This window comes from Schistosoma haematobium, chromosome ZW (assembly GCF_000699445.3).
Source record: "Schistosoma haematobium chromosome ZW, whole genome shotgun sequence".
Lineage (NCBI taxonomy): Eukaryota > Metazoa > Platyhelminthes > Trematoda > Strigeidida > Schistosomatidae > Schistosoma > Schistosoma haematobium.
The window spans coordinates 61,036,013-61,048,406 of record NC_067195.1 but is presented as its reverse complement, the minus strand read 5'-3'; the positions used below and the strand labels follow the sequence as shown (position 1 = coordinate 61,048,406).

The 12,394-nt window shown below is 35.3% G+C and overlaps 1 protein-coding gene across 2 annotated transcripts; it reads right to left on the bottom strand.

The window, feature by feature from the left end:
- Positions 1-2,619: 2,619 nt before the first annotated feature.
- Positions 2,620-8,492, bottom strand: TRX-2_1 (Thioredoxin-2). Of its 2 annotated transcripts, none has more exons than XM_051218806.1 (3): positions 8,296-8,492; positions 5,071-5,235; positions 2,620-2,985 (listed from the first exon to the last, which is right to left on the bottom strand). In XM_051218806.1, the coding sequence occupies exons 2-3, from the start codon at positions 5,191-5,193 to the stop codon at positions 2,857-2,859; spliced, it is 252 nt and encodes an 83-aa protein (XP_051072085.1). In that variant the 5' UTR covers positions 5,194-5,235; positions 8,296-8,492; the 3' UTR covers positions 2,620-2,856. The 2 variants fall into 2 exon arrangements, with proteins under 2 accessions (XP_051072085.1, XP_012794021.2); XM_012938567.2 differs by having other exon boundaries at positions 8,437-8,492.
- Between the last annotated feature and the right edge of the window lie 3,902 nt (positions 8,493-12,394).

The window sequence follows — 12,394 nt, the reverse complement described above, 5'->3', positions numbered from 1 at the left end:
TCCAATGGTCAATTAATTCATGGACTGATTTCATGTCGTTGATTAGCCATCTCTAGATTTATTCCAATCTACTTCTACCCCAGTCAGCATTACGTTTCTGGTAGACAGTACTTCGAAATATGTATCACATATTTTAATCACCTTGGTCAATTATGGTTCACTGTTTCACTTGCCGACTTACGACTCTTACTTAGGCCCCCACACTTCAGCAATACTCACTTGAAGTCCCATCAAATGTGAACAGTGATTCCAATACACCTATGTTTTCATACTGATATGTATTATTAGGGATTTCTCTATTTGATTTACAAAGAATTAGATCAAACAAAATGTATATATCTAACTAACTCATAAGTACAATTCATTGAACTATAAATTATCATTATTTCAGTCCTACAAAATATAAGCATTAAGGATACAGAACAATTAAAGTTTTCACTGTGGATTTGTTACATCACATTAAAATTATCTAATATACAACTTGATAATGAAAATACGAATAATAGGGACATATTTGGTAAAACTATCCTCTATTATCACTACATTATTGCAATGGACAATTTATTTTAGTAAAAGAAGTAGTTGATTTTAACTAACAATATTTTATCATTGATAAAATATCACATTTAGGAGATAGTTATGGAGTTTACTAAATAAACAAGTACGTGAAATTAAAATAGATATTTAAAGAGCTGATCACTAACCCAGGAGTCAAATGGGGACCTGACTTGTAAAACAAATATCAACCAAATCAGTCAAGTACATGGTATGGGAAAATTAAGCTTTCAGTGATAAAAAAACACTTTACAACGACTGTATCAGGAAATCATGAAATTCAATGATCATATATATTAATCTATTTTACACGTTAGTCAATGAATTATCGTTATTGATAGAAAATAATTCTTATTTTCCGGTATTTCCGACTCCAGTATTACCATCAATAAATACGAAAACATGATCTGATAATTTATGTTTATAATTCAGATAACGAGGAAACTGATTTTAAGCAAACTACTCTAAGTACTAAAATCAAAATTCAATGCAGATTTATTGTACCCTTTCAAACAAATGACTTGGGTTAAGTCACCTACTTACTCACCTCTGTTAGTGAAATAGCACAGGTCGCCCACCATCATTCTCCATCCAACTCTGTCCTGATCAATCCTTTCACGTTGATTCCGGTTGCTATTCATCCTTTTCCTGTCTGTTTCCAATCCTCGATACAGTGTATTCCTATGGACTTCCTCTTCTATGTTTCCATTCAGGGTTCCAAGCTAGCGCCTTCCTCGTGATTCAGTTTGACGACTTACACCATGTACGCCCTACCTTCTTCCAGAGTTTTTCCCTAATTTCCTCTTCAGATGGAAGGTGGGTTTTTTTATTCTGCAGTAGGTTGTTGCTGATGGTATCTGACCAGCAGACATTGAGTATCTTGAGTAGACAGTTGTTTATAAATACTTTTACCTTTTTTATAGTGGTTGTAGTAGTTCTCAATGTTTCAGCTCCATATAGTTGGACTGTCTGGACATTCGTATTCAAGATCGCGACTTTGATGTTGGTTGAAAGTTGTTTTGAGTTCCATATGTTCTTCAAATGTAGGAATGTTGTTCTTAATTTACCAATAATTGCTTTACGCCTGCATCGGATCCTCCTTGTTCATCGACGATGCTGCTGTTCAGGTACGTGAAAGTTTCCACCTCTTCCAGAGTGTCTCCATCAAATGTGACTTGGTTGGTGTTCTCCGTGTTGTATTTGAGGATCTTGATTTTTCCCTTTTGTATGTTGAGGCCTACGGATGCAGAGACTTCTGCTACACTGTTTGTTAAAGTGTATGGGATAGAAGGGCCAGATCATCTGCGAAGTCCAAACCGTCTATCATTCCGTGCTTCCCGTCAGATGTTGAGGTCTTCATAATCCAGTTGACCACCAGAAGAAAGAGGAAAGGAGAGAGTAGACAGCCTTGTCTGACTTCAGTCCTTACTTGGAATACGTCTGTCAGCTATTCCCCATGCACGAATTTGCAGTGTAGTCTGTCATATGAATTCCGTATGATGTTGACGATTTTCTCACGTACATCATAGTGTCGAAGATGTTTTCACGAGGTTCTCCTATCCGCACTATCAAACGCCTTTTCATAATCAAGAAATTTGGTGTACAGTGATGCGTTCCATACAGTTGATTGTTCAATGATGATGCATGATAGGTAGTTTACAATAAACTACACAATACTGTAAGAATAAATTACACAGTCATTGAGCTAATCTGTTCTATAACAAATTTCCTTAAATGTGTGATACTCTTTTAATGATCAGTGTTAGATTCACTCGATGGTTTGAAAGGCAATCGACAAGAATCACTGGAATCAGCTTTTTCTGCCGTTTGTCTTTAGTAGCCAACATCAAAACTAGTTATTTACCTTAATGGTATTCCTTTTGTTGACACACTTCATATAATCTGGTGAATTACCGTTTCTAGTTGATATTTTAAAGATGAGTGACTGTATATTGTGTAGCGTTTATACATTCCTTTCTGATAATAAAAATAATACGATGTTGTCAGTCAAGTTACTCCACAAGAACAGACGAAAACAGCTTAACAAGTAACAAAATAACCAAATCAGCTGTAGTGAAATATAATATTTGTTTAGTGAACATATTTAATGAAAACTAAAGTATCGCTTCTCATATATGTGTTAACAGAAATTTATCATCAATTTTAATTAATGAAATGTTAAATGTCGCTCAATTCATAAATATCTTTTACATATAATAGTAACTAAGTGCAATATATGACTAATCGTAATACAGAAAAATGTTCGGTGAAATGATTTTTTCATTAGCCCCCGTGGTTTATTTACTTATACTTTTCAATCATCTCTCTCAGTTTGTCTAAATTCGCACCAACAACTTCGTCCACTTTTTCGCCGCCTTTGAATGCAATAAATGTAGGCATTGCAGCTATAGCATACGTTTCGGCTGCAGACTAAAAATAAAAGTACAAGTGAGGATGATGCCTAGGAAAAACTTTAATTGTCAATAACAATAAATACTGAAAATATTATGTTTCTCAAGGATATGAATCATAGGAGTCCATCTGACCAGCCCAATAATTGATGTATCAGTCTGTTAACGGAGTAATTTTTCTGTCTTCATATACTGTTAGAAATTATTATTTTTAATCTATAGCAGAACCTACTTTGACTCGTCGTCAGTAGAGCCCGTGATTTCTATTACTTTTGTATGTGAAAATAATGTTTAAATAAATTGTGGCCCTACCTATATTTCATGTAACTTTCGGTACCAGTGGTCTGTTTTATTTCCAGTGCCTCATAGAAAGAGCACTATGGCAAATTGAGGGTTGACTCAACACAACGTGATTGACTACGTATTAAGCCTTTGTAGGTTTGCCAAAATTTGCGAAATTACCTAAATTATTAGACCGTTTAGGAAAAGAAAGTATGATAATAAAGGCGGAAATCAAAGTAATTGAACAGCCAGAAGGTCATTGAAAACTGTTTTCATAGAAAAATAGTACCGCGCACTCTTTAGCGAGACCATTCTTTGTCTGGAAATATTATTATCTGATGCACCGTTAGAGCAATGCTAAACAATCCATATTTCCGTATTGCAATAATGGACTGCAATTACCTATTTAGTGGATTAATCTGATGTCTCAATAGTTATTTCTTCTTTTTAAACTTATAAACTAACAGTAATGAGGATTAACAGGAAATACACAATACGTAATCTATCTTAGTCAACGAGGGCCCTCTTTACGACTATTTTCCTTTCTGTTTGTAAATATCTTTCCAGTTCTACTGATCTCCTGTTTCCAAAGTATTAACTTAGGTAGAAACATTCTTTTATGAGCTTTTATTGTCTTGCTAGTAACAATAATGAAAGATCAACTTTTATGAATAAAACTCAGATTCTAATAAAGGGAATCCTATTTCATTTGACTGTGCCCCACAGCTTTAGTTCACAGTATAGAATGTATCATAATCATCACTGCAGGATAAAAAAAGACATTTAGAGGAAAATGACCATACGATATGCTAGATGCATACTTTTGACAAAGAGGAATGTATTTACTAGTTAACATAATATCACAAAGCATATATACATACCATCCATCGAGATATCAAAATGTTATAAACCATGTCCGCACTAATAAGAATTACTTTCTGAAACGTCACTAAAAATTCAAACCACGTGTAACTAATCGACCAAGTTTAATAACGTTGTAAGTTGACTGTAACAAGCTTAACATGGTAATTTAACGCTTAATCTTTTGTTTGGATACTACAATGTTATTAAGCTATTGATTAGTACTAAAGTCAACTGTATGCTTTTTATCACATCTATGACTTTTTATCTGAATAAAATCCAAACATTGGTGGATGTGCTGTCGCTAAGATATAAACATTGCAACTACTTACATAAGTGTCAGAAGAACGGCACAAATGTTAACCAACTACACATATATTGAAATAGTAACTATAAATACATATTCGATTTCGTTGGAAGGATAAACAAACAAAAGTCCCTAGAACCAATTCCAAACTATAATTTGCTGGTAAAAATTAGGTGCAAAAATCAGTTGATCAGATTTGTCACTAAAATAATCTTTAACAAGACGAATTGAGACAACGGAGATTATTTGCATCAAAAAGGAAAACTATAGAGACTTTGTATCCCATATCTGGATGGTTTAGCCACTAACCTTTGATTGTCCATCTAAATATTGCTGTCGGTATTGTTTGAGAAGAATAAGTTTTAACGCCTACGCCATTTATCAGGCTAGAAGAGTCATATTTAACCATAAACGTAGACGACAGGATAAGTTTGAAGTCTAATCTGCTTAATCTGTGAATAACATAAGCGTGCTTAAATTAGTCATTTTGTATCTGGATTGATGACATTCTGTATACTCAGAAATAGGCACAATTTATAAGATAGCGACTCTCAATAGCTTAAAGCAATTTTTCTAATACTTTTATTCAGAAATTGATTATGAAAAGAATATTTAATCAAACTTCAGAACGATTCCGAAATTCACAACACCTACCTCCAACTCATCTACATTTAATTTTATGAATAAAACATCTTCCCATTCTTCACAAATTTTGTCCAGTTCTGGAGCGACTCTTTTGCAAGGCCCACACCAATCCGCAAAAAAGTCTAGTATCATCAGTCTTGTTTCACTTTCTTTGATAGCCTGTTCTAATTCTTCCTGTGGTTGCATAAAAAGTAATATGACTTTAGATTTTGTAAACGAACTAGTAGCAAGTTGGATTGAACTTTTAGACATAACAAATAAAGTTTACGCTGATCGCCTTAGTAAAGACACTCTAAGTAGAGTTCATGAAATAACACAACAATATCAATAACCCGTCCATGATAATTAAAAAACTCAAGTGACTAATAAATGATGAACACAATATATTATGAGCTCTCAATCGGATTCAGTGATATTAACATAGGTCCTCAGGCAAACGTGCACATAGCATGAGAAACACAATAAATTCGTTATGGGTGTTAAACTTAACTATATCGGATGATGTGAATTGACGTTATAAAATATATTCTGTTTAAAAGAATTTCAGTTTGTCAATTAGTTCTTTACCAAATCACGATCCTCAACAACATTAGGCACGAACTAAAATTTAAATGCTATTTATCCTTATGGTCAGCGGGCTATTTAAAACAATGCAGGTTTGATATAGTTAATCCGTAGTTTATTATTTGATGTCAGCAATCAGAATGTTCAGTATAGATGGAAAATGTATCATAAAAGAGATGAACCTTAACACTTGATATCAGTAAGCAGAAACTACATTTTTTGTATCACTGCAGTCAATACATCAAATAATCACAAAACATCAAAGAAACAAGAACACTATCAACTCTAAGGGAAAATACATGAAACAAAGTAAAAGAGTTATTTTTAAACCAAAGTAATGAAAAAGATTATAAAATTTAGCGCTTTTTGAAGGCATGGATTAACATCATACAGAAAATTTTTTTTATATTTTCACAAGTCGTATAAAAGAATTATGGAGAAGTGTTCTCAAATGCAAAACGTTAAAATTATTGAATTATGATTTGCCTATATTCCTCAGTCGTTTCGTAGTTTTATCAGATAAGGGACGTTTTTAATTTCCAAAGAAATGTCCTGCAAAACTCCGTGGTAGCACTAAATGATTTGCTGAAAGCGGATGTCGTTTTTGTTTTTATTTTTAGGGATATTACAAGACAGCACACCTTTATAAATGCCGTAAGCAGATTGACTCGAATGAATAATATGTTGGTTTGACTAGTACAACAGTGGTGATTTCTAGGCCTTGTGCTAGAAAGACCCTTGGCTTCCTTGCCTCATGAAATTTCAAAGGTCCTTACAAATTTTGCAAACGGAATGCGTAAAAACTCAAAGAATAGTTTATTCAGTAACATTCTGAGATCGCGGCTTTGTAACATATTTGGATAAATATGTTCACCATTTCATCCTTTATCTTAAACTATGAGATGGTTCATAGAGCAAACAAATTCTACGACCAGTAAACAGAAAAAAATTGTTGTTGTTTTTAAACGAAAGCTAGACACATAAGGTTTAGTAACTGATTTTAGCCGTTACCTAATATTTAGACCAACAAGTTATTACATGCTGATTGCTTTTCGATTGGCAAACTAAAGATTAAAAGATTTACAAATTATGTTCACCCCAAAGTGAACAAATAGAAACTTGTGTAGGAAGATTGATCACAAAAGAAACAATCGTATCACAACGCTAAAGCCAATAAGAGCTTTCAACCTTTGTGTTTATTGCCCAAGTATATCATGGGCTACACGTTCGCATTTGTCTAAACAGATAAAATATCACCTCGAGGGAAGATTACACACCTTATAAGTTTATTTTATGCCGCTTGAAAATCTTTTAATGTTTGACGAGCTTTGACAAAATTTCATTATCTCTTTACTTCACGGATATCTGTTTAGCAAACTATGCCACATGTAGATTGCCTCGCCAATGTCGAAAGATTTGAAGACCTTTAGATACTTCTATTCCCTAAAGAATTCTAAATAAAGTTTACAGACAGATTAACGGTAACATGATCTTAATAAACTGTAATATACCGATAACGAATGTTGTTAGTGTACACTGGTATCTATGGAGCTGTAAAATTGCACTCTCAAGAATATAACAGGATTAGAGTATGTACCTAAATGACCGACTAGGTGCTTATTCTGTTGCTGTCATCCATTTTAGTTGGTAATACTTATCTATGAATTTGTCTCCAAAATTTGAACCTCAGTGTTCAGTATTCAAGATATTTTATAACACATTACTCAAAAGCCATCGTGATATCACCTCACAGCAACCATATCGTTTGTCCCTTAAAACAAACTTTGAAAAGAAAAACAATCATCAGGAGCGGGTAACCAACTTTATCCAGCCTTTTTTCAGGATCATAATAATGACCTGTGAAGTACATAAAAACAAATAATGATCAAACAACTGTGTCATAATGTTCCAAACTTCTAGAACCCGACACACTATGGTTCACTTTATACTAGTGAAATAAACCTGAGGAGTAATACTAGGGAGTGAGGATAAATAGATGTGAGAAAAAGCTTGTGATAATCCCTTATCATCATGTATCTCACCAACTGATATTTTAAACGAAGGTTTCTAGTTGCCCTAGGTTAAGCAATGGAGGGGAATACTGTTTTATGACCCATCTCCTTAATCGCACTCGGTATTTTATTGTCATTTGCCAGATTGTTCATAGGATCAAGAAAAGACACTCAAAGTGTCTCACATTTATTAAACAATTATTTGTCTTAGATTCCAGGGAATATTCTGCCCACCATTTCTGTCTAACGAAAGTCAAGCGAAGGTCATAATTTTTCAACACAGTGAACACAGATATTCGTTTGTGAAAATTTAAATGTCGTGTGATCTACAGTCAAATAGATAAGAAGTAATGATTAAGCTACTACACTAAAAGCGGGAATACTATAGTATTCCCGCTTATCAAAGACTATGGCCCAAGAATAAAATCCGTTAGATTTAGGGGTAGAAATCAAATGTTTGTGACGCTAGTTTCATGGCTTATTGTGAGAACTTTCAATGTACATACACAAGTTAACTGCCGTTATGTGTGTAAATACGATTTCACGTGTAAAGTAACTAAGATAATCTGCAAATAACAAGATTCAGTAGATATTCATATCTAATATGGTATCCTCTATCTGATTTAAAGAACTCATTAAAACTGCTTGCATTACTTACAAGAATTAGTATTATTTCCTTGGTATTTCAACATAACCTGTGTTCTTAGCAATGACAAGTGTAATAAGGTATATATTGTACTTGGAAAAGAGGCGAAATACAAATCCGCTTTTTAAGCTGAAACGAAAATCTCATACATACCTCAGTTCGAACTTCTCTCATCTCCAAACGAAAACAGGTGTTGAAAGTTTGAAAATGTCTCGTCTTTCTATGTACCCAAATTCGTTTGTGCAGATAAATACATAATCCTCTGTTCAATCACCAATAAATGAACAACAAAATGTTTTCTTACAATATGACATTAAACTACTAGGTCATGAGAAAAATGTAACTTGACAGGATGAATAGAAGAAAAAATCCTAATAGTTGGTGTAACAGCAATCGAATATCTAGTATCTTTATGACAGTCCTGTTTAAACTAACCAATTTCTTTGAACTTACATCTTAATATAATGGAGTGATTTATAGTCCTTAATATTGTACAATATATATAGCATGACTACTTGACTTGACTTATTCTATTGAACTTGATGTTTAATTGGGGTTAATATTTCTTGAGAATAAATGGGAGCATTTGTTTAAGAGAAATGACTTGACAGAGACTAACAACTATCATATTACCGTGTGTGAGATCGAATTGTTGTGATACTAGAGACCACAGAATTAAAGTGTAGAGAAGTAAGCCTCAAAATGAGTAGATCGATCGTTTGTGTGGGAAAAACCGAACAGGTGGGGGTATCTAGTTTATTTGTTGCTGCAAAATTACAGAATGCTTTCGTAAAATATGAAAACCATACACTAAATACATTAGTTGCACATTCTCATCAGTCGTCCTTTACATTCTTCATGATTCTCCCATTTCTCTCTTTATTATATTAACTCGGTTTACATTCCTGTTCTCTTCATTTCGATCTCCTCAATCTTCTCCTGACAGGCGGTCTACTTCCGAGTGGTGTAACATACTACTTAGGTCTGCCAACATAAGTAGTACAAACGGCACAATCAAGAAGACACGGCTTCTGACATTCTCGGGTGCATAAGTGTGGTCTTTTTAAATAGCCGACGGAGTATATAAATTTCAGCCGTCTCCATGGCCTGAAGTATTGGATATTAGCTGTTTGGTAATAAGCATCGATTTATTGGTAAGTTTATTTTATGAAAAACTAAAATCACCTGAGCAATTTCGGTCAGTGCTAACTAGATGGGGGGGAGCTAGAGTAGAATTATAGTTTGATTCAGTATCAGTACATTTATGTTTGTTACCATAATAATAAACCTAAACCCAAAATGGTAGAGTTATCATGATGTGACTACCTAATCTGTAAGAATTTGCTTGAGAGACGCATCATGCTCTAAACTGACTCGTCATATCGTGACAATCAGAAGTGTAACGTCTAGCACTTCTGGTGAAAACGTTTGAGCTGGGAGGAGAGTAACATATTTGACACAAAAAGCAAGAGGTTATTCAGAATAACTGCGCCTGCACGACCGAGCCATAACATATCGACTAATTGTTCTTGCGTTCACCATTTTTTGATCTTTTACCGGTTTTACATGTTGAGTGTGAATCTCCTCAGGAATTACGCGCTCAGCTTTAAAAAACAACTTAACTAGTAACATCTTTAATCAAAACATGCGAACTTAGAAAAATCAGAAAACAGAGGCGAAGAGCTGGAAGCAATTAGACACAACTTGATTTCGTAATCCTGGAAGTCGGCTTAGCGACCAATCAGAATGAAACAGGAATTATTACATCCGCAATCCTTGTGAACAATTGCAGTCGGCTTTCCTCGTTTTTTTTACGCTATTTCTTTTGTGTTGAAATTCAGCGGTTAATGCAACGCTATAGGCGTTGTGGCAAATTTTCATTGAATCAGCTTCGTTTTCGAGGTCTTGCTGAGTCTACTCAAGTCAGTGTATTTCGTCACTTGTTTTATGTTATAAAATGTTAGTCCGTTTTCCTTTGAGTATTATATTGTAGATGTTGAAAATCAAAGATTTCTTAGCCAAAATAAGTGTTGCTGCCGCCTAGGATTCTAACTATCCGTATGCTCGTTCTTAACTGTCATTTATGATGTCAATGAAAGAAAAAGATCTCCGGGTTTTCTTTTCCTCAGTATTATGGACAACTCTATCCCAATAACGAGTCAAACTAATAGTGAGTTCGCAGCAGTAGGTATATCAGTAATGTTTTGAAAAAGACCCAAGCACCTGACAATTATAGACGAAGTCAGAGATGCTGCCAATCTATTGTAGAGGGTTCGTTATTAAAAATATATCCCATAGCAGTAACAAATGTGTTGTGTTCAGTACGTCGTGCGTGAAAGCAAGCTTAACATTGAAAAGACGGAAATCCGCTACGAGCGTGTGGTGTATGTTTGCTGTTTTGGCCATAAAAGGAAGCTGGAGGGCCATAATCATTGAGTAAAAGGGTAATTAACTGTTATTATGCTCATTTTTTTTATAAACCAAGGTTCACCTGTTGCGAATTTGTGTTTCTTTTACTGCATGATGTCAGCAGTCACCTGCTATCTTCACCCTTGCTATGAAGAGTGCCTGCAAATTTCCACCTCCAGATTCGAATTATTTTTGGACAACTGTCGTCCAGTTTGAGTGCTTCGTGCGCCCTGGGGAACTCGAGTTCTATAACGTCCATAGTACCAGTATAACTTTCTCGCGCAGTAAGTCCACATTCTCTTTCAAAACACACATTAGTCTTGCTAAATGAGCCATTTAAGCTAATAACCGTATTCGATATTTCAGGTAATCGAAGGAGACAAGTCTTGCCATGTGCATCTGCTGTATATTACCATTTTACTCCAATTTTTAACTGATATCTTACTTTTCCTATAGTTTTTTCAACATCCAATTCTTTACGAAGTTGAAAAAGCTATAAAAAATCTGAAGCATGGGAGGACATCAGGCCTTAACAGGCTGACTCCTGAGATTTTTAAGGATGGTGGTCCAGTACTAGCAGTAAGATTGGCTGAGGTCTCAGGTAGAATTTGGGAACTAGATGTAATCCCATCTGACTGGTCACAATCAGTGATTGTGCCAGTCTATAAGAAAGGACAAAAGTCCTCTTGTGACAATCACAGAGGAACCAGTTTGACTAATATAGTGTCTAAAATATTGGCACTAGTGATACTTCGACGCCTAACTAAAGCTCGCGAAGAGCTGGGTGTGGCTGTGCAGACCAGATACTCACACTACGTCAGGTCCTAGAACATAGGCACATATTCAGACGTCCCACAATCGTAGTACTTCTCGACCTTAAGGCAGCATTTGACTCTGTTGATCGTGAGGTTCTATGGCAATGTTTGTCACTGAAAGGAGTGCCAAAGAAGTACATTAACCTTATACAGGCTCTCTACTCGAACACAACTGGTCGAGTGAGAGCTTATGGCTAACTGTCATCAGAATTGATTACCTCAAGTGATGTTCGTCAGGGCTGCCCACTCTCTCCATTCTCGTTTAACTTTGTCGTTGACGTGCTTTTAGAGATGACACTTTCCTCATCTAAATTTTCAGGAGTTGAACTTCTACCGGAAGGTTCACATTTTGACCTAGAATATGCTGATGTCATAGCTCTATTTGGTGAAGACGCTGACAAAATGCAGAGTCTTCTGACCACTCTAAGCAAAAATGCAAGCATGTTCGGGATGTGATTCTCCCTCTCGAAATGCAAAATGTTGCTTCAGGATTGGGTTGCGTCGACACCTGAACTAATGATAGGGAGTGAAGTAGTTGGGCGTGTCGATCACGTCACCTATCTAGGGAGTTTCATCAGCCCTCGTGTTCTAGTGTGTGACGAAATCTCAGCACGGATACAGAAGGCTCGACTGGCTTTTTCCGAATTGCGTCATTTATGGAGTAGGTGAGATATCCGTCTACCAATCAGAGGATGGGTTTACCGTGCAGTAGTTCGTTCCGTCCTACTTTATGGCTGTGAAACATAGCCGGTAAGAGTATAAGATATTCGTAGGTCACTAGTATTTGATCATAGGTGTCTTCGAAGCATTACTCGCATATCCTGGGAACATCGAGTACGTAACGCAGTCGTTAGGAAACGGGTACTAGGTAAGGATGGCAAATCCAT